This window comes from Dendronephthya gigantea, unplaced genomic scaffold, assembly GCF_004324835.1.
Source record: "Dendronephthya gigantea isolate DGI-Jeju-01 unplaced genomic scaffold, DenGig_1.0 000013F, whole genome shotgun sequence".
NCBI classification, from domain to species: Eukaryota; Metazoa; Cnidaria; class Anthozoa; order Malacalcyonacea; family Nephtheidae; genus Dendronephthya; species Dendronephthya gigantea.
The window spans coordinates 916,627-940,327 of NW_021163023.1; the positions used below are offsets into that span (position 1 = coordinate 916,627).

Here is a 23,701-nt window from a genome sequence, read left to right on the forward strand (position 1 = left end):
TGACAAGACTGGCTTTTCATCGTGTGTGTAGTTGATACAAATAGGATATGGAATAAGGATTGTGTTTTCAGGAAAAAAGTGTAGTTAGAAGTAGTCTATTAGCTTTAAAATAGCATATTAGATTGTAGTAATTTAGGTTTAGAGGTATGCAATAATTTGGAATTAAAATGTAGTTTTTTAACTATATATCGTAGCATTTAGTTGATTTGTTATTTCGAAAGAACATTTTGTTGCTTTTTAGTTATTCTGTAAAATAATCGGCGTGTATCGGTGTATGAATTTGATAAAATAAAATATTCTGGTGTGTTTTAAATTTTGTCTCTGTTTTTTCTCAATGGATACGTGATAGTGAATTGTGAGAACTTGTCTCTAGTTTTACCACGACCAAACGTCGAAAAAAAGTCCAGAATAGGATGACACCGCGAAAATTAGTATAGACTTAGCCGCAATTCGCAATACTTAGACTGCGAACTTGGTGAGAAAAAATATACTATGTCTTGCACAAAAGATTTGAAGCTTGCACACGGTAAAAACGAATCGTCTGAATTAATAACCTTGTGTATACTTTAAGCCTCAAAATGGCCATTTCAGTGTTTCACAGCGGTCAGATGTGTATGTCAGATGAGCTGTCAAAAGATCGTATTGAAAAGAAAAATTGAAATTGAAATTGAAAAGGTTTCTCTTTGATAGCGGTACAGAAATGCATAATTGTGAACCAGCGATTAATAGATTTTCGGGTTGAAACGTCTTAAACACCAATTTCTGCGGTGTCGAATAGGATGGAAATATTGGGAAATACTCGCAAATGCGATCGAAACCGGAATAAATTGCGCAATCCCCCAAAGTTGCGTCATCGTCCCGGACGAGATCCACTTCCGGTCCGCCTACGCATGCGTCATGTGTGATTATAATTTGTTGTTATGAATGGGTGACTTTATAATAGTGATGTTGTGATATATTTTCAATTTCGTAAGGACTTCACCGCATATTTTTACGGCAATTCATGGTCCCTTCTCGCTCAAATTTAGCCAGCTGATAGTTTAAAGTTTCTACTTATCGGGAACGTCTTCGCTTGGCCGTCCGTTTCAAAATGGTGCAAGAATACCAGAGTCCCGTGAGGGTCTATAAATACCCGTTTGAACTTGTCATGGCGGTAAGGCTAATTTGAAACTAAATGTTCATAGTTTTTGTGCTGGATTAATGGTAATTTCGTATCAATCGATGTGAAATTGCTGTTGTTTATTCTCTGAGATACACTCAAATTGTCCACGGTGTATATTAGCCGGGATATTTCACAAATGTGAGATTTTCGGGCAAACGTTTGTTTATTAATGTGTCAGCTTTTGGGTTTGATGTTTTAATATTTCGTGTTTACTTCCTCCAAGGCCTACGAAAAACGTTTCCCCACATGCAAAATGATACCGATTTTCCTTGGAAGTGAAATCACTTCGGAATACAAGAGCGATGACGGCGCAGAGCATGTTATAGAAAGACGGTGTAGAATCAACGTTGAGGCACCGTATTTGCTGAAGAAGGTATTGTTTGTATTAATATTTCCCCCGGATACCTCTCCCGGCATTGTCTGGCCCCTTAAATATCCATTATACATCACAAATGTGTGATATTTAAAGACACGACGCCTAACTTTCTCCCAAAATCATTAAACACACCTAAAGTCTAATATATGTTTTTGCCAAAATTTGTAAGGAATGGATGAACACAAATATACAATTCGTCTGCAGAATTTTCTGGCAGTAATTATATTTTAATACACTTAGGAAGTCAATCACCCATTTTCCGCTGTTTAAATACGCTGATATATAAGGTTTTATCCCTTAAACAAACCTATACTGTCTATGATGTTTGTTTTTCAAAATTGGTTTGCAGTATTTAAGTTCTCAGTGTTTGTTGACGCTAAACATAGCCTGCCTGTGCGATCCAATTTGTCATAAGTTTGTAATGAAAATTCAAATTGCAATATCATTGGAAAAAGCCGCAAATTATCAGATTGAATTCCTAAGTTCTTGATTCCTTTCATGATAAATGCTAGCGGTGAAAGCTGTCGAAAAACTTTTCCTGCCCAATCATTAAATATTAACTTGTTGTGGGTTATGATGTTTTTCATTAGTTTTTGCATAAAATATGACTCAAAATCTATAAAGGTTTCTAGTTTAAAGCTTTAGATAACGTAGCACCCTGTGCATACGAATACTTCATACTACTTTGTCATTTTTATAGTATTAAAAAAATTGGCAAATTTCTACTGGCTATTTGTGGTGTATTAAAATATGTTTTTAATTTGTGCTTTACTGACACAAGCCCTTATAAACCTCTCCAAGTATTTTAATATGCTTAACAATATGAAAACTTATGGCCTATTTACATTGTTATAAACTTTAATGAATTAACATCCAACACCTGCCTGTTCACAGGAAACGTTTCTGGTAATTTTGTATTTCCAAACATACACGTTTTTCAAATTCACATGTTATTCTTTCATTTCTTTGTAAATGAAGTCAGATGCTTAGCAACCAATATTTAAGCCCCTGTGATGACAAGGGTCATACAATGATCTAACAATTATTATTCATTTTAGCTGATCGGGGTAGACCATGTCTTTTTTGTCCAGAAGAACAGCACAGACTGGCGCAAAAGAACACTCACAATAAATGCATATAATGAAAGTTATTCATCTCGCGTTATCATTCGGGAAAATTGTTACTATTCTGTAAGTATTAGACAAAATTGAACAGAGGATAAGTAACTCTGAATAACATTTTTGAACGAACACATGTTTCTACTGGTTCTGTCATAATAATCTTCAGCATTATGATATAATCAGTACAGCCATTGAAAGACCTAGAAAAACACATTAGGGTTGATAACATCAGTGAAAAAAAAATGAAATGTGCTAATGAGAAAATTCAAACATAAGGCCAAGTTTGATTCAAAATCTTCAGCTTCTTGTTTGATAAGAAACCACACCATCTAAAAAAAAATTGAAATATTTTTGCATAACATTGTTTTGAGATGGAGAATACCAGTGGTTTTTGTTATATTGCATTCTATGTAAATGTTTCGTAAATAATTGTAGGGATAATACACAAATCAGGATAACTAGAATAGTTTTACATTATGTGGTGCCATTTGTCTAAGTGTGTTTCCCCAATGTTTTTTATTATCATCTTGAACATGATCTAGACTCCGATCATGAATGCAAGCAAGTTGAAATATTTATTTAAATGTAATTTTTATTTGGAGTTAAATAATAATAATTATCATTCAGCTACTGATGCATTTAGAAAAATTGTAGTCCAGAGTTTCTTGTTATCCCTGCATTATCTGTTTCCCTAACTACCCTAACTAGCTTTCTCATTGGATATTTTGTCCAAAAGACTACTAATATATCATTGCTGAGCACATTTTCTCGTGTTTTTTTCATGCCAGGTACATCCGGATAACCCAAATTGGACATGTTTCGAGCAAGATGCAAGCCTAGATGTAATAGCTTTCTTTGGTTTCGAAGCTGCAGTTGAAAAACTCATGATTAAATTGTATTTAGCAAATATTGGAAAGGTAATAATTGACTATAGCACTTCTCCTGTTGCCTGAGCAATTTTTTTGAAATTGATTGAATATATATATATATATATATATATATATATATATATATATATATATATATATATATGTGTGTGATTATATATATATATATTAATATATATATATATATATATATATATATATTAATATATATGTGTGTGATTCAAACTTTCACTAGGGTAAAGAAATAATTCAGTATTACATTGATGAGTTGATCAGCGAAGGGGTCGGTGACTTGCCAAGATTCGAGGACTCAACTGGGAAACCACGGACGAAGAGTTTAAACGAACCGCTGATGGGTAACGAAGGCAATGAAAGTCCAGATTCGTCGGACGCTGAGGAAGATAAGACTGAGGAGATTGAGGGAGCAGCTTTAGTGCGTAAGGACAATAAAAACCATTGTTACATAAAGTACATCATCCATGCATGTCTCCATAAATTTATTTCAGTCACAGTTTCAGTGCTCCCTGCAAGATGGCTTATTTTGACATTACATTAGACAGAGTAAAATACTAAAGTAGGCCACATCTGGGTGCTTTGCAGGCTAATGCGTTAACAAGAGACAATGACAGATAGTTTTGTTAACTGACAGTACTTTTCCACTGATAAGTAAAATCATCTGGCATTAGACAGAGTAAAATAGTAAAGTGAGACACATCAGGTTGCATTGCAAGCTAATGTGTTAACTTTTCCATATTTCATGTCTGAGTTATGGTAATGTTCTGCAGGAACTCATGTTGATGTTGACTAAATTTAGATCCAGAAAATAAAATCGATGATGAATACATACACAGATATCTCGGCCCACTTACACCAACTGAAGAAAATGCTTTAATTCAGGTGACGGCCTATATTCTACTTGATAATATCCTGGTAATTTCATATGTGTGTTAATGTTAATTGTTTTCTTTTTTAGCTAAGGAAACGTCTCAGTGCAACACATTTGGGAAAGGTATACACCTTACAGTACTGGGGCCGGTTGTATGAAAGCCGGATAGCGCTATCCACCGGATAGTGATTTTTTCGACCCTTCTAAAAATGCTCAATAAAAAGCGATAAAATTTCATTTTTGGAACCAGCAATTATTAAAGAGGATACTCGATTTAGGAATACTAAGATTTAATCAAAGTTATAGCAAATAACGGGCAATTTTAAAGCGATTGAAAAAAACACTATTTGGTGGATAGCGCTATCCGGCTTTCATACAACCGGCCCCTGTACTATATTGTACTATAATAGGTATACTGCAGTGTACTCTAGTGTCCTGTGGTGTACTGCAGTGTACACTACTGTCTTTTGCACTAAAGTAAAAAAAATTTCTGAGTAAAAAATTTTGTTGTGTTTTTTCTTAGATTCCTAATGACTCTCATCTACTTCGCTTCCTCAAAGCCAGAGATTTCAACATTGATAAAGTAATCTTAATTTATCAATTATTAGTAATGTACTCCAGATGTATTTCTGTCCAGTTTCATATTGCAGTCTGTGTCAATATTGCAGTATGTGTGTGTCACAGATCTCAATATGAAACTGAGAAGTTATTTTATTGTTTTAATTGGTTGCAAATTGTATTTGTTTTTATTACAATCATCCAGTTTTTTATAACAAGCTGAGTGTTTCATTGTTTGTCTAGTCCTATGATATGTTATGCTCATCACTTGCCTGGCGAAGACATCATAATGTGGATAAGATCTTGACGGAGTGGCGACCACCGGAGGCTGTGATGGAATATTATTCTGGAGGATGGCATCATTATGACACAGGTGAAATATGGATAAATGCAGATTAAGAATGGATTAAAAATGGATTAAGTATGGATTAGATGTGGATTAAGTATGGATTTAATATGGATTGAGAGTTGATTTAATAGGGATTAAATACAGATTAAATATGGATTAATGTAGATTAAGTGCGGATTTAATATGGATTGAGAATTGATTTAATATGGATTAAATACAGATTAAGTATGGATTAATATAGATTAAGTATGGGTTTAATATGGATTAATTATATATAGATATGATATTGAATTTTGCAAACGTGTGTGTTTGCCTAAACTTTAAAGAGCGTATTTTTCTTTACTGAATCTATCTCGGGACAGAAATATTTTTATCCTTCATCTAGAGGGCAGACCTGTTTACATTTTACGACTTGGTAGTATGGATGTCAAAGGACTGCTTAAAGCTGTTGGTGAAGATGGTTTTCTGAAATATGTAAGTGCGGAAATGACTGTTGTTTTGAGCCGGAAGAAAAGTAAAGTCATGGATTGTGGCATAGCAGACCAAATTTGCGTGATGATTTGAACGGGAGAAATGTTTCGGCAATTTTTCAACATGGTGTAATAATGTATAATTATTGCCTTCTGTCGAAATTACAAATTGCCAAAAAAAGTATTACAAAAGCTACATATTATTACAAATTGCCGAAATATTATCGAAATATTACAAATTGAAATATTGCAAATATTAGAAATGGAAATATTACAAATATTAAAATGTTGCCAAAATATTACAAATTGAAATATCGCAAATTGAAATATTGCAAATATTAAAAATGGAAATATTACAAATATTAAAATATTGCCGACATATGAAAATGTTGCAAGTTGAAATATTACAACAATTTTTAACAATTATCACGCAAATTTGGGCTTCCTATAATTGATGAAGGTAGACACGGAGAGTGGTTTTAGCGAGTAACGAGTTTTATTTTCAAATGTCCAGGTGTTATCAATCAACGAGAAAGCGATGAGCATGTTCGAGGAAGTTACGAAGGCCAAAGGTTCGCCGATAAGGTGAGAAATAAACTTTCAAGATTTGCTTTTGTTCAGTAAAAAACATAAACAATGTATACTTCATGTATGCTCCCGAGGGAAATAGTGAGTTTTGTTTTCCTGAATGTTGAGACTCGAGGGAAAACAAAACCCGCCATTTCCCGAGGTAGTGTACATTAAGTGCTTTGTTATATAGGAACAAAAACGTACATGTTACACAAAAATTTCATTTAAAAAAAAACACTTTACTTTTGTTATTACACTTGTTTCCCTGGCGGGAAACATTGCATTTATTTAAAGTCATGTGACTACGAGTGAACCAATCACATTTAGAATACACAGCACCTATATATCAATAATTCTTATAAGTCTGGTGACGTTTTTTCCCTTTTGCCTTTCTTAAAGTTCTTACACTTGTATCTGTGATCTGGAAGGACTGTGTATGCGTCATCTCTGGAGGCCTGGTAAGACTCAAAGGATATAAAGAATTATTCATCAGTTTCCTAGAAATTTCGTCCTGTTAAATTACATATTTCTAGTAGGACTGGGACTAGTTGTCAAAAAAACAACTATTTCTCGGTTGAAACAACTTAATATGTCTTGAAACATACTTTATTTTTGTTTCAAATTAATGTCTGAGCTATAGTTCTTATAACTAAATATAATCACAAAATTTCGACTGATTTAATAAAGAATAACAAAAGCTATAATCGATTAAATATAGCAGAATGGATTTCTATTTCGGAAACCCTTCTGAGCCCTGATTGGCTGAAATATGAGCGCGAGATCACCTGGGAACTAATTTGCTGTATTTTTCTCAGGTGTGAAGGCGTTGTTGAGGGTTATCGAGGTGGTCGAGGACAATTACCCGGAAACCATGGGACGGTTGTTGATCGTGCGTGCTCCCAGGATTTTCGGCGTGTTGTGGACCTTAGTCAGTCCGTTTATCGACGAAAACACACGAAACAAATTCTTTATTTATGGTGGAAATGACTACCAGGTTTGTTGGCATAAAATAGCTTTTCTGACAATTAGGTAACAGTTCCTTAATCTGCCAAAACTATCGATTTGATGCCAATTTTTCTAATTTCAAAAAGAAAATCAACAGCATCTCCTGTTTGTTATTAAAATTTTTACTATCTCGTAAAATTCAAGTGCTTATAAAATAAAATAATTATCTTGGGTACTCACTAGATCCACTTTAACATACTAGCTTTTCTGTCATATTTCATTTTCTCCCCCCCTGTTTGATGAAAAGTTGTAACGGCTTATTGTTTGTTGTTTTGCAGGGTCCTGGGGGGTTGGCGGACTATATCCCTCAAGAGTACATTCCTGAGTTCTTGGGTGGAACATGTGAGGTATGTAAAAATATTGTTGAAAAGACCTGGAATGGACATTCCAGTGATATTCCCACCAGAGCATTCTCGTTCAACATTCGTGAACACTCGTGAATCACTGTTCTTTATTAAAGACTGGATGGCGAATATACTTCGAATTGAATCAATGAAGCCATAGGAACCATACATTTTCGCTCCCAGGTTTTCCGCGCACTAGGATTCATATTGAATGTCCATCTCAGATATGGTCAATTCAGTAAAGCTTCCATAAACCTAGTTAAATTGTGTTTAAATACGTTTAAAATTTGGTAATGTTGTCTCATAAAACAGTACCCTCGCCTAAAAGTTGCATTCTGTCAGGTGCGCTATCCAGTCTCAAGTCTATATAGATCAGTGGTTGAAAAAGACATTCGAATTATGTTGTTTCTACTTTAGTGCGACGTGAGGGAAGGAGGTCTGGTACCTAAAAGTCTGTATCGGTCTGTGGAATTTGGCGAAGGAGATGAGTTTAGCATCGGTCACGAAATCTATCAGCCTGCATACGTTAGCAAGGGTTCCCCCCACGAGATCGTTGTCACGGTGAAAGAGCACGAGTCTGTGATCACGTGGGACTTCGATGTGATAAAGGGTGACGTCATATTTACGGTATTTCGTCACAAACGACCAAAGGAAGCGTGCAGTGGTAGTTTGACGAGCCTGGGTGATAGTCCATCATGTGGAGTGATCGCTAACGTTGATGCTGTTGTTGTTGAGAAGCCCAAGACATGCCATGATGGAGACTCTGTTCAGGTGCGGGGGTGGAAGAGGGGAGGGTGAGGGGAGATGAGGGGAATGGGCGTGAGTGAAAAAGGGAGTGGCGAGTGAATGAAAAAGTGCAAGGGACAAGTGGGTAGAGAAGATGGGGGGGGGTTGAAAGGAGAGAAAAGTTGATTAAAGAGTGTTAGAATTGCTAAAAGAAGCTTACTACTTAGGGAAGTAAAGAGTAACTAAAGAGTACTTAGGGAAGAGGGGGGATTATGGCGGGTGGAGGGAAGTGGGGAGAATGAAAGGAGAGGATGATAGAGTGAGAAAGGATGGAAGAGGGGAAAATAGGAAGTGGCAAAGAACTTGAGGTGAGGAGGTACAGTAACAGGAGAAGAGGTGGAAAGAGTAGAGTATGGAGAAGGGTGACAGAAGGCACCCCTAAACATGAAGGAAGGAAAAGAAAGAGGTAATGAATGGTAGAAACAATAACCCTAACAACAAATCTGTCTTTCACAGGGAACTCATGTCTGTTCACAAGCTGGCGTCTTTGTCCTGCAGTGGAAATACAAATCAAGTCCTCCTGCGACCTCTCTCAGTTCAAAACCTCAAAACAAAGCAAAAATTATGTATTTCTACGAAGTTTTGAAAGGCACAGACTTCAAGTAAGCAGTGCAGAATTACCGAATAAAAAATGTCGAAATATACGACGAGTAGTATGCTCATTGATATGCTGTATTTTCCAGGGGTTCGATGTCAAGTATTGAGTCTGCGCATAGCGGCTTTTCACAACTAAGTTTAGCGACGCAGGACAGTCAAGCGACGGCGTCCAGCGGTAATTCGTCAAAATCTGCGGTGTCAAGATGACAATTAATGAACGCATCCCGAAAATAGACCGTAAGTATGAGTAATGGATTATAATTCCACGTTATGTTAATCATTGAGATTAGGTTAGGATTAGGGTAGATCATGGATTAAAGTTAGGATTAACTATTAGGATAACCTATTAGGATTAATTAATTAGGATTAACTCAACAATAAACCTAATCTAGGACCTAGTCAACAATAAACCTAATCTAAATCAACAATAAACCTAATCTAAGCTAACATTTCGTGATTTTTTAACAGGTTTTGGGAGGTGTAGCGAAACGAACACAGAATTTAGGAGGAATAAATGTAGTATAGAGTTAAAAAATATTTGAAAACGTAGTTTTAGATCTGTTCTTGTCTTCGGTTTTGTTTTAGCTATAAACGAATCTCATTGGTCGAGAGCAAAACACTTTCCACTTGCAATTTCCGAGCGATTCCGCCGGAGAATTTTGAATAATATTTATTCACTTTGTGAAGTTTTTCACCATTTAACAATTTTGAAATGGCCGTCATTTTCACTATAAATAAATATTAAATTAATCATATGCATTGACAGTAATTTGAAGCAAATTTAAGTAAGAATATCTATTGTTTTTGTGAAGTTAAAGTATTGCCTAAAAGTGAACTTTTTATCCAGTCGAAAAAAATACAATCGATTTTTAGCAATTATTATTGATTTAATTTGCCTTCTACGTTTTAATAGACTCTTACAATCAAAACAAATTTGGCAGGGAAAAATGTAGGAAGTAAATTAGATGGTTCGAAATTAGACGTCTCAAACTATAGATTTTAACGCCACAGTAAAAGCATTTTAGCATGAGTAAAGCTGCAAAGTTTAGTTGCAAAATGTTTAAAATGTGAAAACATAGCTTTACAAAACATAGCCTTACAAAAAAAAAATCAATTTTCTAGCAATTTCTTTCAGCGGGATACAAAGTTCAACTTGTGCAGTACTATAGAATATATAGGATTGAATGGAATCTATCTTCTATATCGGTAGAAATTAATTAGCCTTTCTCACGATGACGTTTTGGGGTACTTTCAATTTTCTGAAATGGGTTTAAAAATTATGATTTAACATGAAAAGCAATTTTCTTAAAACCAACAGACCATTTGAAGAGTAACTACAGCCTAAAATTAAAGACTGTGGCCGGCCCCATATGAGGTCTCACGCTTGTGGTTTTGAAAAAAAGTACCCCAAAAATGGCGGCATATTCGTCATCGTGAGAAAGGCTAATTGTATTTATATTCAAATATTGGGTTCTTGCAGTGCAAACTACCACCAAAGTAGTCCGCCAAGTTTTGTAATTCGCTTGCAAGAACTCAATAGCTGTCACTTACCTGTTAATACCATAGTCACTCGTGGTATTAGGATGGTGATTGTGTTTTAAAGGACGCTGTCCGGACGAACGCGGGCGTTCGTATGACTGGGCGTCAAAACACGAAGTACTCCTGATCAAATTGTAAACAATAAAATTAATAAATGCACCAAGTTCACCGTTAAACGCGTTTAATTAAAGTTTAAAAAATGTTAACGTTTCACCTGGTCATTGTCTTTGCAAACGGTGGTTCATGATCCTAATATGTTTTGAGGTCAGGGAGCTGTAACATGTAAAAAAATTCAAAAAATTTCCACCTTTCCACGTTCATAAAACTTGTTTTGTTGGTAAAATGTGTTTTTGCTTGTTTTAAGCTCAGATGAGATGGGCTTGCGTATTAGTGTTTTAGTGGATTTCAACTCTTGGCTTTCATGACGGCCCCAATTTGTCTTCAAAGATGGCGAATTATCGCTCCAGTTTGAGGTGATGAAAGGCGTTTAAATTCGAGACCGTTTATATTTTTTTAAATAGCTTCTGAAAACCCCATGTGGAAGAAAACAGATAATGAGATGTTAATGAGGTTTATCATCTCATAATCTCATTCATTATCTAATGTTTGCATTCGACGCGACCAAAATTCGATGTTTAACCGAGGCCATAAAGAATGTTTCACGTTGCATGAAATGTATAAAGGCCTACTTAGACTACATGTTAAGTTGAATGCAATTATCATTCCGACGAATGCAAAAGAGGCCTTTAAATTTGGCACAATCTTTCAAAGCGGAATTTTAAATGCACGTTTGTACGTGTGTTCATACGTTCACATACGCCAGGGTACGAATCGTATTCGACAAATCGCATAGTGTAAATATGCCTTAGGGCTGCTTTCCACTATCGTATTTTTCTACCTACGTATACGCACGTAAAACTTTAAAATCATACAAATAATACTTAAGAAATCGACGATTGAATAGATTGGAAAAGGAAAACAGCCCTTGGAATAATATTATTCCACTTGTATTGAGCTCACTTTTCAAGGTCACACAGGTGACGTTGTGTCATTGTGATGTATGTGTTTTAACAATTATTCCGTATGTGATTTAACTATGGCGTATTCGGAGTTGTTGTCTAGTACATAGATAGAACCTGCTATAATCTTCTTTTCAAATATTTTAAACAAACCATGGGTCAATTTTACAGCAGACCGAATGAAAGGGTCGAAAATGTTGATTTGGGCCTCATATATTCGTACCCGCCAAAATCAGGTTCGTTCAAAGTAACTTCACTGTATCATTTCATTAAATTTTTGTTTACGAAATTTCGTTCTCAACTAACTTGTGTTTTTTGTGCTTAGGAAATTATTTTTCAAGCCATTTCATCATGGGCGATCAGACGTTCGCTGGTACGCAGCCAGAAAGCTTTCTTTTTGGTGAGAACAACGAATTAAATCTTCTATCGTCTCGTCCAGTGTCGGTAAGGGAATCTTGATAATAATTTGTTGCTTTTGTTAGTTTTGTTATGTAATAACTGATAACGTGTTCTATATCGATTTTTTTATTTTCGTGTTTGAAAAGTACGATATTGTGCGAAACGTGATGGCCAATCTATCAGGAAACGATTTCCTTTAAAGCCAACTTGCATTTTGTATAATGTGAAAATCATATATTTGAATCGATTTGAATGCATATGTTCAGGAAAACTTGAATACAAAATATCACAGCAGAAATTATGAGATCGAGTTAATACTAGAACTAAAACAAGTCCTATAGAAATGGTGGGTTAGGGTTCTTTTTGTATTTCAATTCCAACGTATCTAATCCATTGGCTTTCTACATGTGGCTTTAATAGACATATATCATATCTGATATTTGAAATATACTAACATCAGCTTAATTAATAAAATCATCAACTATCAAGGTTTGCTGAGCATCAATTGACAGCCAAAATTGACCATAGTTGATTTGCCTATTTCTTAGTCTGAACTGGTGTAAAACCTACTAAAATTTTTATTAATTTTAGAAAATTTTATAAATCTATGATATGCAGTTGTATTATAATGTATAGTTTTGGACTTGTTTTTTCCATTCTTTCCTTCCATTTTTCAACAGTTGTTCTAATCCTGCAATCATGTCAGTATTTTAAATAAACTTCCTCACATATGTGGGTGAATATGCATGGTTTTAAATATATTTGCAAGTCAAAAGTTTTTTACCAGCTTTTATATCAACGTGCAAAATTTTACACCACAGGGCCCAGTCGATCAAGCCCGTTTAGCTTAAACAGTGGATAAGTCAAATTTAAATAACACTCTTACATCTCTCTTGAATGAGTCAACTTGAATATTATGCACTGAATATGTAGTTGTAACCAGTATCTATGTATTAAGGTCAAAAACATTTAGTTTGCTTGTTGAATAAAAGGATAGACTTGCTTTCTATTTTAAACTTATCCACTGTTTAAGCTAAACAGGCTTGATATAACCGGTTCCAGAAGAATATATTGCTTTGAAATGAAAGACAGACGTAAGATTCTGTTTGTTCTGTCTTGATGTCTGGTCTGTGTCCGATGTATAAGAGTAAAGTAAAGCTCTCATCTTCATTTGACTTTAAAATTATGCAAATAATTAACACATTCTGCACCTGCTCAATTGCATTTCTAGGTAGTCTGATAGGTAGTCCTGAATATGTTTCTAGGTGCACTGAACTCTAATACACCTGGAACATTGAACTGTTAGGATTGGATTTGAATTTGAAAGCAGCACTTTTTAGAAGTTTCTCTGAATGTTGAGCAAAAACTCAATGCTGAACATTGTACACTATATAAACTGGAGTTATCAAAAACTCTATAAGATTTAGATGCACTGAACTCTAATACACCTGGAACATTGTACACTATATAAACTGGAGTTATCAAAAACTCTATATGGCTTAGATGCACTGATCTCTAATACACCTGGAACATTGTGCACTCGATAAACTGTAGTTATCGAAAACTATATGTTTTAGGTGCACTAAACTCTAAAACACCTGGACATTGTGCTCTCTATAAACTGGAGTTATTGAAACCTCTATGGTTTAGGTGCACTGAACTCTTATAATGCACCTGGAACATTGTGCACTATACACACTGGACTTATTAAACTCTATAGGTTTAGAAATTTCAGGAGTATAAATAATTTTTTTTATCAATTAGTTTCCCTATCCTGAAGCACACAAATCCGAACCTACGAAAATGTTACGAAGTTTGGTCAATCTGCGAAAGGATTCCCTTCGACTCATCAAGTTAGTCAATCATATTTTCAAGTAATTCAATTCTGAAATAGAAGCTAAATTTACAGCTGGAGTTGAGTTGAGTTATCTTGCATTTGAGGGCCAGTGGTTCATCAGTTTTTACTAACTGTTATCTGTTACCCTCTTGAAATAAAGTTTTCAATCAATCAATCAATCAGTGGATACCTAGGTTACCCACATATACTAAAAGTCAACAATTTCTTTAGAAATGTTGAGGAGAATGCTGGCGAAGGCGAAACTGACACGTACTACCTCGATTTTGTCTTTGATGCTGATGTGAAGTGTTCAATAACAATTTATTATCTTGCATTTGAAGACCTGTCTTCAGGTCATGCTGTGTGAGTTTTACAGTTTTACATGTTATACATTAATATTATATAACCAAGGAGCAGCGTGGCAGCGTCTTCAAACAACCTAGCATCAAATGTGGTATAACAACTGCCTAAATAGACAAAACACTTCTCGACGTTTCAACCTGAGGGCCTTCGTCAGGAGAGTTAGTACGAAGGCTCTCAGGTCTAAACATCGAGAAGTGTTTTGTGTATTTAGGCAGTTGTTATACCACATAAATATAATATACCTCAAATTAAGTTTGACCAACTAGAAAGCTGGATAACTACCTGATTATATTGAAAAAGACTAGTTAACTTTTAACTTAGTAGTTAAGGACAGAATTGGCCAATCAGAGTTGTGTATTTCTGAGTTAACTGGGATTTAACTATGCAAAGTGTAGTTACGGAGTTTTATACAACCGGCCCCATGAGGATAAACATGCTTTTCTTTTTAGTTACACTACAAATGACGGCTCTTTATCGTCTCGTGTGTTTGAGTTTGACAAAGGCGCGAACCAATCTTTCGGAAAACATGGAAGATTTCATCTCATAAAGCCAACTCAATTCAAAGAATCCGAGGTACGTGTGCTCTGTAAAATAAAAAAGGTAGTCTATCTTGATAGGGAGATGAAATTAGACAACCGAAACTAGATAGGACGTGCTAAAATAAGTACATATGCAAAGTTTGGTCGGAAAATGTTGTAAAATACGCAAAATATTGCGGTTATTGCCTTACATAGTTTGCAAATTTCCCTTTCAGTTGATTTACTCAGAAACAACCAATCACATTCCAGTTGTCATTCAAATTTCTGCATCGGAAGAAGGTCAGTATATGCGGGAATTGGAACGAAATTTCTCCGGTGAACTCTAATATAACTGGAGCGATAACTGCTTGAGTAAGATCTTGCTCGATGTTATAAAGCCCTAATGTTCAGTAGTCTTAAAAAACTGATTGGATCTTAAATATTAATTTAGAGTTTAATGGACACTGTAATATAACTATGGCTAACATTGAAAAGGTACGTTCTAGTATCGCTTATAGCTTATAACTTATATAATATAGTTGTTATAACTTATAGCGATAATATAGTTTTAATTCCATCATTGTCGCGAACAAGTCGCAAGTCAATGCATAAACATGTATTTAGGTTATTTTCCCGTCAATTATCTTCTAGCTTTCTGACGAGTCATTTACAGTGAAACTCATTAAACAAAAGCAAATGGTACGTTTCAAATTTTATCATTAATCCGTATAATTATAAAATAACTTTGATGTTGCATATCTTGCCTAAATCAAAATTAAGTCTGTAGTCATGGAGTTCATCAATTCTCTTTTTGTAATATATAACTCTCACTGTGTCCTCACCAGGTCGATGGCTTGTGCTATTTGCTTCACGAGATATACGGTTTGGAAAGCAAAGAGGAGACCGAAAATGACCAGGTATTACGAAAACTCCGCCATTATCAAGGAAGGTTTAATGTAAAATTGAAGATCCCATGTTCAACAGTAGAAATTAACTTAAAACGTAGTTCATATGAGCAAGAACGCGACGCTAATTCTGCTGCTTTCTATAGTTCAAAGTTAACTACTTTCCATGTATTTCCGAAATAGAAATCCATTTTAATCGATTATATCTTTTTTTATTCTTTATGAAACCATTCGAAATTTTGTGATTATGTTTAGTTATAAGAACTAAAGCTCTGACATAAATTTGAAACCGAAATAAAGTATATTCCATGAGATATTAAGTTGTTTTATCCGAGAAATTGATTTTATTTCACAACTAGTCCCAGTCCTTTCCCGCCATTTCAGATCATCTCGTTTGTATACAACCGCCCCGGTACAAATCTTTTGATTCTTTCTGTTCATAGGACAAGCAGGCAGACCATTTTGACGACGAATACGATGATTACACAGATGAAAACGTCGTTTGTGTGGTGTGCATGAGCGATACACGTGACACTCTCATGTTACCTTGCAAACATCTGTGCGTCTGTAGTGACTGTGGTAAATGTCGAATATTGCATTCTGAGTTTCTTTCAGAAAACCGATTCAGCAATAGACCGATTCAGCCTCATATCAAAATTACCCATTTCAATGTTTTTTGATACTTTTTAGAGATGTATATTTGGCAATGAATTTGCAATAATATTGATAATATTGTCGTCAGAACTCGTTGCGTTGTGCCCACATATGATCTTGTGTTCTGACAAAAAACCACATCGATCAGAAGTACATAAAAACATGGAAGATGAATCTGTCTGTCTACAGACACTTCCCGAATTTGTTCTCAGACAATGAAAACCATCCCAAAAAACAATAGATTACATTGTCCGCCTCGTTTCCAAGCTATTGTTCTGTGTGCACTCAAGCAAATTCGGGAAGTGTCTATTGAATTGGAATTGTACAGTAGAATAGATTATTCCAGATATAGACTAAATGAGGTGTTCTTTCTTATGTTTCAGCTTCAAGTTTACGCGGCGGATCAAATAACTGTCCCATTTGTAGAGTTCGTAAGTATTTATTCAAGTCATGTCGTACAGTTCACTCCAGTTGTTTTAGAGTTCAGTGGTTATTGCTGGTGCTTTGGTCAGACTAGTGAACTCTAGAAAAAGCCAAAGTTATAGCTAAACAACGAGCGATTTTGAAGCGATTGAAGGTACAATCACAGAATAGCTATCAGAAGTAGAACTCCTGTACTTTTTTCGTAAGTGTGATTCGTCATGATTCGTCACTTAGCAAGTGCATTTTTTTGAGGTAGTCACCCCCCTGCCAATACTAAAAATGCGCTGATTTTAGACATTGGCAGGGGGGTGACTGCCTCAAAAAAATGCACTTGCTAAGTGACGAATCATGACGGATCACACTTACGAAAAAATAGCATAGAGTTATTCTTCTGATAGGTATTCTGTGGTACAATTATAGAATACCAGGCCAATAGGTGGTATCAATAGGTTAAAGATCTGTTAGAGGATCAATTTTAGAGTATAGAACTACCCCGTTCTTTAAGAATAATGTTTATTCTTATTCTCTGGAAATCTAATTCATGGATTAAGAAACATAAAACAAGGTGCATGTATCTAGAAGACTATATGACATTCACTGTTAATTAAAATGTGGGTTGGCCAGGTATTCTATAATTGCTCCCGATTGAGAAAACCGCTATCCAGTGGATAGCGCTATCCGGCTTTCATACAACCGGGCCCTGTACAATCTGACCTATAAACTAAATCTATATAATCTAAACTGTTTTGCGATATTTGCAGCATTCCACGCCTTGTTACAAATCTGTGCGTATCAGCGATCGGGTACAAATGTGAGTATATTTTGGTTCAATCATTACAACTATAGAATGAGTTCACATTACAACTATAGAATTTTTTCTATGTTTAGTCAAGATCGCAAGATCCTTATCCTGGATATGAGAAAGTTGACTTATTTGATGCTTTGAATGCCTTCAATATTGTCAAACGACGCGAAAGTATGTTCTTAATTTTGTAGGAAGAACTGGCAGAGCTATCAATGATCCTTATTGGAACGCTAGAGAGAGAACTATTGAGTATAAATAAAGTTAGTTTAGTTCAGGATTCCTCCTTTTGTAACACTGGATCAATAAGAGATGACCCTTACTAGACCTCTAGGAAGAACATTTTAGAACTGATAGAGTTATCCAGTATAAATAAAGTTAGTTTAGTTTAGGTTTCCTCCTGTTGTAACACTGCATCAATAAGAGATGATCCCTACTGGACATCTAGGAAGAACAGTTTAGAACTGATAGAGCTATCCAGTATAAATAAAGTTAGTTTAGTTTAGGTTTCCTCCTGTAGTAACACTGGATCAATAAGAGATGATCTTTACTAGACCTCTGGGAAGAACAGTTTAGAACTGATAGAGTTATCCAGTATAAATGAAGTTAGTTTAGTTTAGGTTTCCTCCTGTAGTAACACTGGATCAATAAGAGATGATCCTTACTGGACCTCTAGGAAAAACATTTTAGAAGTGATATCGAGTATAAATAAAGTTGGTTTAGTTTAGGTTTCCTCCAGTTGTAATGCTAGATCAACAGCACACATCTTTTATTAAGGTGCCCGTGAGATTGTACGACGTGTAAGTGCGCGCAGATCTCGCAGTAGACCAACCACGCCCAAACCATCTCAGTTGAACAACGAGAAAATGACTCGTCTTTCCTCGTCGCGATACTCGCGTGGTTCTACAGACGGATCACGCAAGCGAGACCGCGGTGATGTGTCCAGCGAACAATCGGAGTCCATCAGCAAAACGTCTTTACGTAGTTCCTCGCGCTCCTTGAGGACTGGTTTGGCAAAATCGCACGTGGTCGAGTTGGACGACAGGTAGGCAATTGCTGTTGAACTGTACATAAACTGGAAGGCTGACTCAGCTGAGGGGAGGGGTGGGTAGGCAATATTCGTTGCACTAGAAATAAACTGGACCGCTGACTCAGAGGAGAGGCAGGTAGGAGATTGCCATTGAACTATAAATAAACTGGAAGACTGACTCGGGTGTGGCAAAATTGCCATTGAAGTATAAATAAACTGGAAGGCTGATACAGGCGAGGGAATAAGTTGGTAGGCAATTGCCGTTAAACTAGAAATAGACAAGTTGTCTCGTTGAGAAAGTTGTACAAAATTTCGTGTTTCTTTTACGACAGCAACTGTGTTGTTGACGTGAAATCTCAGTCTGCGTCCGTGGATCGTGTGCCAAGCGTGGAAGATGGAATCGAGGTGGGGCAGGATAATTTGGGAATGGATTCGTTGGAGGAAGAAACAAGAAGATCGCGAGAGGAAAGGAGAGGTAAGAGTTTGGCTACAAAAGAAGAAAACATACTCCCAAAAACAAAATTTGTAAACCTAGGATTTGAGCTTTTAAAAAAGTATCGTCTATTATAGGTTCCACAGAAGTTTGTGAGATCGACGAAACAGCCGCTGATGAACCTTTGCCTGCTGCTTCACCGACTAGGAATCTTGCTGGCTCAGGTTCCGATACCCCCGACGTTGCACCCCCACTCTCGGACCCCGAGGATCCGGTCGAGTCGATCACGGAGGCTATGAACCCTTATAATCTACCTCTGCCTGGAACTCCGCTGGACAGAGACCTTGAAAGTGCGGGTGCTGAAAGTGAGCCCCCTCTCGAGAGGTCAGCGGATGATGAAACAAAAATGGAAACTTTCATTGTGTAAATATGTAAATATAACCGAAATCCAGCGCTTGTGGTCGACAAACTATTTCAATGAACCTCAAAATTTTTAAAACTGCCGCCGACTGCTAGGAAATAATCTACTAGCACGTAATCACCAGAGATAAGGCATTTTTGACAATTGCACGCAATTCTTTGTGACATGCGAGACTCGTATCACCCAAGTTGAAATAATTATGCAAAATTTTCCTCTAATAGAACTTCGTACATTCAATGATTTTATGGTCAGCACAATAAATACATATCAAATTCTTATTTTAGATTAGTGGTGTATGTGTTATAATGTGCTTTTTTTAAAAGACGAGCATTTTGAGTACTTTCAGAGTGGCAAAAGCGTCCTTATTGATTCAGTCAAATCTCTCGAGGTAAGTCCATTTATTGCTCTTTAAATTACATCTTGATCATACGATATTTTCAACTATTTTGTAATGTTTAAATGAGATGTTTCTGGTTAACCATGATTTTCATGTTAAGTTACCCCGAAGACGCAGTAAATATCCAGATTTTCACTGGGATCGCGATAATTATGACATATAAAATGCATATGTATTGACTACTGTATTTTCAGTGGGATCGCGCGATAATTATGACATAAAATGCATATGTATTGACTACTGTATTTTCACTGGGATCGCGATAATTATGACACATAAAATGCATATGTAGCTATTGACTACTGTATTTTCAGTGGGATCGCGCGATAATTATGACATATAAAATGCATATGTATTGACTACTGTATTTTCACTGGGGTCGCGATAATTATGACATATAGAATATAAATACAAGACATGCAAGTTACCATATAACAATCTACAGCAGATTCGTGTTATTTACACAAATGTCAAAGACAGCGCTTTATAGCCGAAGTTTGTGAACAGATCCACACTTGAACAATTGCCAGCTACAACCAAAACCTAGAAATGGAGATTTGGAATGTAATCGATTGACTAATCGTGATAAGTTATCGTGATATCGATCTTCGTCATCATGATTAATCATAATAATCGAGGTAATCGATCTTTATCGTTACGATGATGTAATCAATCGATTAGTAAGACGATGAGATGATATGCAATGTAATCAATCAATAGTTATGATCAATATCGCGATGATCTATGTCCATCATGGTGATCATAAGCAATCTAATCAATCGATAAATCATCATAAATTATCGACATGATCGATTTTTATCATCACGACAGTGAAATTTTGAGAGGCAAGTTGAAATCTCTACCTTGTGTCCTGATAAATGGTTGATTGCTAGCGAGTAAATTGTAGTGGCTGTTGAGGGCACTTTAGTTTTCAAGTCACCGTTGGTCTGCCAATGGTAAATCTCTGGTTTGGTTCCACCTGTTAGTATCTGAAGAAAATAATATATTTTGACAAAGCAAAACACCCAAATATGATAGATAACCGGCCTCAGTTGTGAGATACCAAGAAAAAGAGCAATACACTACAGTTGGTTCCTTACCAGATCTTTATGAAATACGGCTGCTTGCTGACATGATCCTGGCGTATCCATTATATTTGTACACGTATAAGATGAGAGATGCCAGAGAGACAATCGCGGGCCACCACCGCAGACCTACATGGAGGAAGCCCTGAATGTATAGAATTGACTCTAACTGGACCAACAAGGTCTGGATAGGAAGAACAGTTTAGAACTGATACAGTAATCCAATATAAAGTTAGTTTAGTTTAGTTTAAGTTTCCTCCTGTAGTAACGCTGGATCAATAAGAGATGATCCTTACTGGGCCTCTAGGAAGAACAGTTTAGAACTGATAGAACTATACAGTATAAATAAAGTTAGTTTAGTTTAGGTTTCCTCCTGTAGTAACACTGGATCAATAAGAGATGATCCTTAAAAAAAGATTGATGGATCCATCATTGAAAGATCATTGATTATATCTATCATGTACCATCCATTCTTGTTCCTCATTTAGCGCTAAACACCCGATCCATTTCCCAAGTGATGACCTGCGGATATCCTGGAGAAAAACGAGTCAAAATTCATTTCATCAAATAGGATAAGTCCGTCATTACCGTGTCTGTGGTCTTTCTGCTTGCGTATTTGTACTGCAGGTCAGCAAATTGTAGTCAAATTCGACACTTGCAAATAGATTACCTCGTTTTCATTTACTTTTATGCGATGACATTCTCTGTTTGACCTGTTCTTGAAATCTGTTAGAATATATTAAACTTGAATCTCGCCGAAAAGCCAACTCCCCTAGTTTGCCTTCTACTCCCCCCCCCAATTTTGTCCCCGCCCACCCACACACCCTAGCCCTGCCTCCCCCCAACCTCCTGCTAACCCTGTCCCCACGCTATGGATAAAACCACTTTCAAATCACATTATCCCCTACCCCAGACCCTCACAGTTCCATCCTCGCCTCCGCTGAAAAACTGGTTCTTAGTCTCGCGTAATGCAAGACATTGAATATAATCCGTGTGTCCTTTGAACGTTCCCTGAGAGAAATAGAAAGCCAATTCAAAACATGTTACGCACTAGGATATCGCATGTCTTTTGTAAGAAAAATCTAAATTCTAACTCGGCATATCCGTGTCTCAAGGTCCCACATGTAGATGATGTTATCCCCACAGCCGGCAAAAAGCGTGTTATCCTGACGGGAAGAAACAAAAAAAATATTCATCAATGTCTTTGGAAGCATCGTTTATTATAAGTTATCACGTCACGGACAAAATTGGTACCTGTCCCAATTTTTCTTCATCAAAAGCCAAGCACGGATAAAGTTGGTACGGGTATGCATTTTAGCCGTGCCGTGCTAGTAAATTTTAAAGCCTTTCTAGCCCGTCTTAAAAATTCAAACCTCTTTGTTGTATACCAGAGCGTTTGTTTCAGGATAGCCATACGAACTACTGTAAAAAAAAACAAGATCTACTTTAAAGAAAATGAAAGACGTTTTCTCGAAAAAGGTATCAATTTTTCGCTCGTTATACAATAGTATTCAATATTCGCTCATTTTAGTTGGGCTTTTTTCCTTGTTTTACAATATTTTGCACCCAAACATTGCAAGTTAAGTTTACTTAATTCGATATGGTCTTTTTATTATGCTGGGCTAAAACATGCAAGTGTACGATATTTTTCTCCAAACGCCCAATGAATTCATTTCATGTCATAAGTGCTCGCGTTGGTTCGTCACAATATAATTCAAAGTGTAAAAAGATCTCCAACAATAACTTTTAAATCCTATGTTCATAGCTTACTTTTCCGGCTGAAGAACCCACGCTGGCTCTGTGAACTAGGGTCAAAATTAGAGAATGTCGTTAGCTATGAAATCAACCACAATGGCAACCTTTACGGCTCTACCAGCAAATTTGTTTACGTTTTCCATGCAAAGCCAATCAGAATGCCTATATTTTTAACACTTCATGTAGAATGGTAAATAATGTACCTTCATAAGCAGTTCCTTCCATTTCCAACCACAAATCTCTGTGGAGCCACCGCTGGTCGAATGATTGCATGAAATATCAAAACTATTTGTTATCAAAGCATGCTGGTTTGGGTATGAATTATGTTTAAAATCTATCACGATTCTCACAGCGCATGCGCCGTCTCACCTAATTAAGAAATTATCTGCAGTAATGAGAGAATAAATTGGTCCTTTATGAGCTAAAGAAAGATTTGAATTGATTGGTCATTAGATGGAAATCCGAATCTTTAGACTTAATTTGAGCTGATTTAAGAATAATGTCAAATTGATGCGATTTGTCTCTACCTTGAAAGGACAGCAAAGCTTTATGACTGTCGAATGTACTATCTTCGGGTTTAAATACTGAAATTAGGCTATGAAAGAGCAGAAAAGATGAATTCAAGGCCTCATTATGCTTTTCTCAGGATGATTCAATACAAACGTCGCATTACCTGAATACACAAATCCGTCCAAAGTTATCGCATGCCGCCAAATAGTGACCGCATGGCGAGAAAGCTTGCCCGAAAACTGTCGTATGAAGTTTCATCCGTTCTTGGAGAATTTGAGCCTAAATTCGAAGCGGGAAAAAGGCACAACGATTTCAAGTCACACGATCTATGTTTGAAAACCATTTTCCTGCTATAGAGAATAACTAGACAGTTGAAATTCAAGATTCAAATTTAGGTTTTTCACTCCCGCTCACCTGGTAGTCCGCCATCTTGTTTTGTTTCGGAGTAACTTCGTGTGGTAATCGGGAACGCTCGTGGTGGCATGTAACCATGGATACAA

At 36.2% G+C, this 23,701-nt stretch overlaps 3 protein-coding genes across 4 annotated transcripts; 2 read left to right on the forward strand and 1 right to left on the reverse strand.

The window, feature by feature from the left end:
- Window positions 1-916: 916 nt before the first annotated feature.
- On the forward strand, window positions 917-10,394 carry LOC114519487 (SEC14-like protein 1). The gene is made up of 18 exons (XM_028539626.1): window positions 917-1,153; window positions 1,386-1,535; window positions 2,597-2,728; window positions 3,448-3,576; window positions 3,782-3,983; window positions 4,361-4,443; window positions 4,520-4,555; window positions 4,956-5,015; window positions 5,234-5,363; window positions 5,725-5,813; window positions 6,324-6,394; window positions 6,779-6,837; window positions 7,195-7,373; window positions 7,663-7,731; window positions 8,146-8,499; window positions 8,971-9,116; window positions 9,198-9,348; window positions 9,580-10,394. The coding sequence occupies exons 1-17, from the start codon at window positions 1,091-1,093 to the stop codon at window positions 9,316-9,318; spliced, it is 2,073 nt and encodes a 690-aa protein (XP_028395427.1). The 5' UTR covers window positions 917-1,090; the 3' UTR covers window positions 9,319-9,348; window positions 9,580-10,394.
- Window positions 10,395-11,743: 1,349 nt separating this feature from the next.
- LOC114519327 (E3 ubiquitin-protein ligase MGRN1-like) lies at window positions 11,744-19,713 on the forward strand. Its single transcript, XM_028539445.1, has 16 exons — window positions 11,744-11,905; window positions 11,995-12,113; window positions 13,833-13,921; window positions 14,137-14,268; window positions 14,718-14,841; window positions 15,023-15,086; window positions 15,238-15,281; window positions 15,438-15,485; window positions 15,632-15,703; window positions 16,135-16,270; window positions 16,729-16,776; window positions 17,530-17,579; window positions 17,657-17,744; window positions 18,348-18,615; window positions 18,933-19,075; window positions 19,171-19,713. Exons 1-16 carry the CDS (start codon window positions 11,824-11,826, stop codon window positions 19,458-19,460), a joined length of 1,797 nt encoding a protein of 598 aa, XP_028395246.1. The 5' UTR covers window positions 11,744-11,823; the 3' UTR covers window positions 19,461-19,713.
- Window positions 19,714-19,852: 139 nt separating this feature from the next.
- On the reverse strand, window positions 19,853-23,689 carry LOC114519329 (THO complex subunit 6 homolog). 2 transcript variants are annotated; one of them, XM_028539448.1, is made up of 14 exons: window positions 23,616-23,689; window positions 23,365-23,480; window positions 23,219-23,286; window positions 23,061-23,112; window positions 22,895-22,946; window positions 22,707-22,741; window positions 22,310-22,358; window positions 22,031-22,102; window positions 21,845-21,947; window positions 21,607-21,662; window positions 21,401-21,469; window positions 20,952-21,065; window positions 20,715-20,840; window positions 19,853-20,394 (listed from the first exon to the last, which is right to left on the reverse strand). In XM_028539448.1, exons 1-14 carry the CDS (start codon window positions 23,628-23,630, stop codon window positions 20,311-20,313), a joined length of 1,011 nt encoding a protein of 336 aa, XP_028395249.1. In that variant the 5' UTR covers window positions 23,631-23,689; the 3' UTR covers window positions 19,853-20,310. The 2 variants fall into 2 exon arrangements, with proteins under 2 accessions (XP_028395249.1, XP_028395248.1); XM_028539447.1 differs by having other exon boundaries at window positions 22,895-22,976.
- Between the last annotated feature and the right edge of the window lie 12 nt (window positions 23,690-23,701).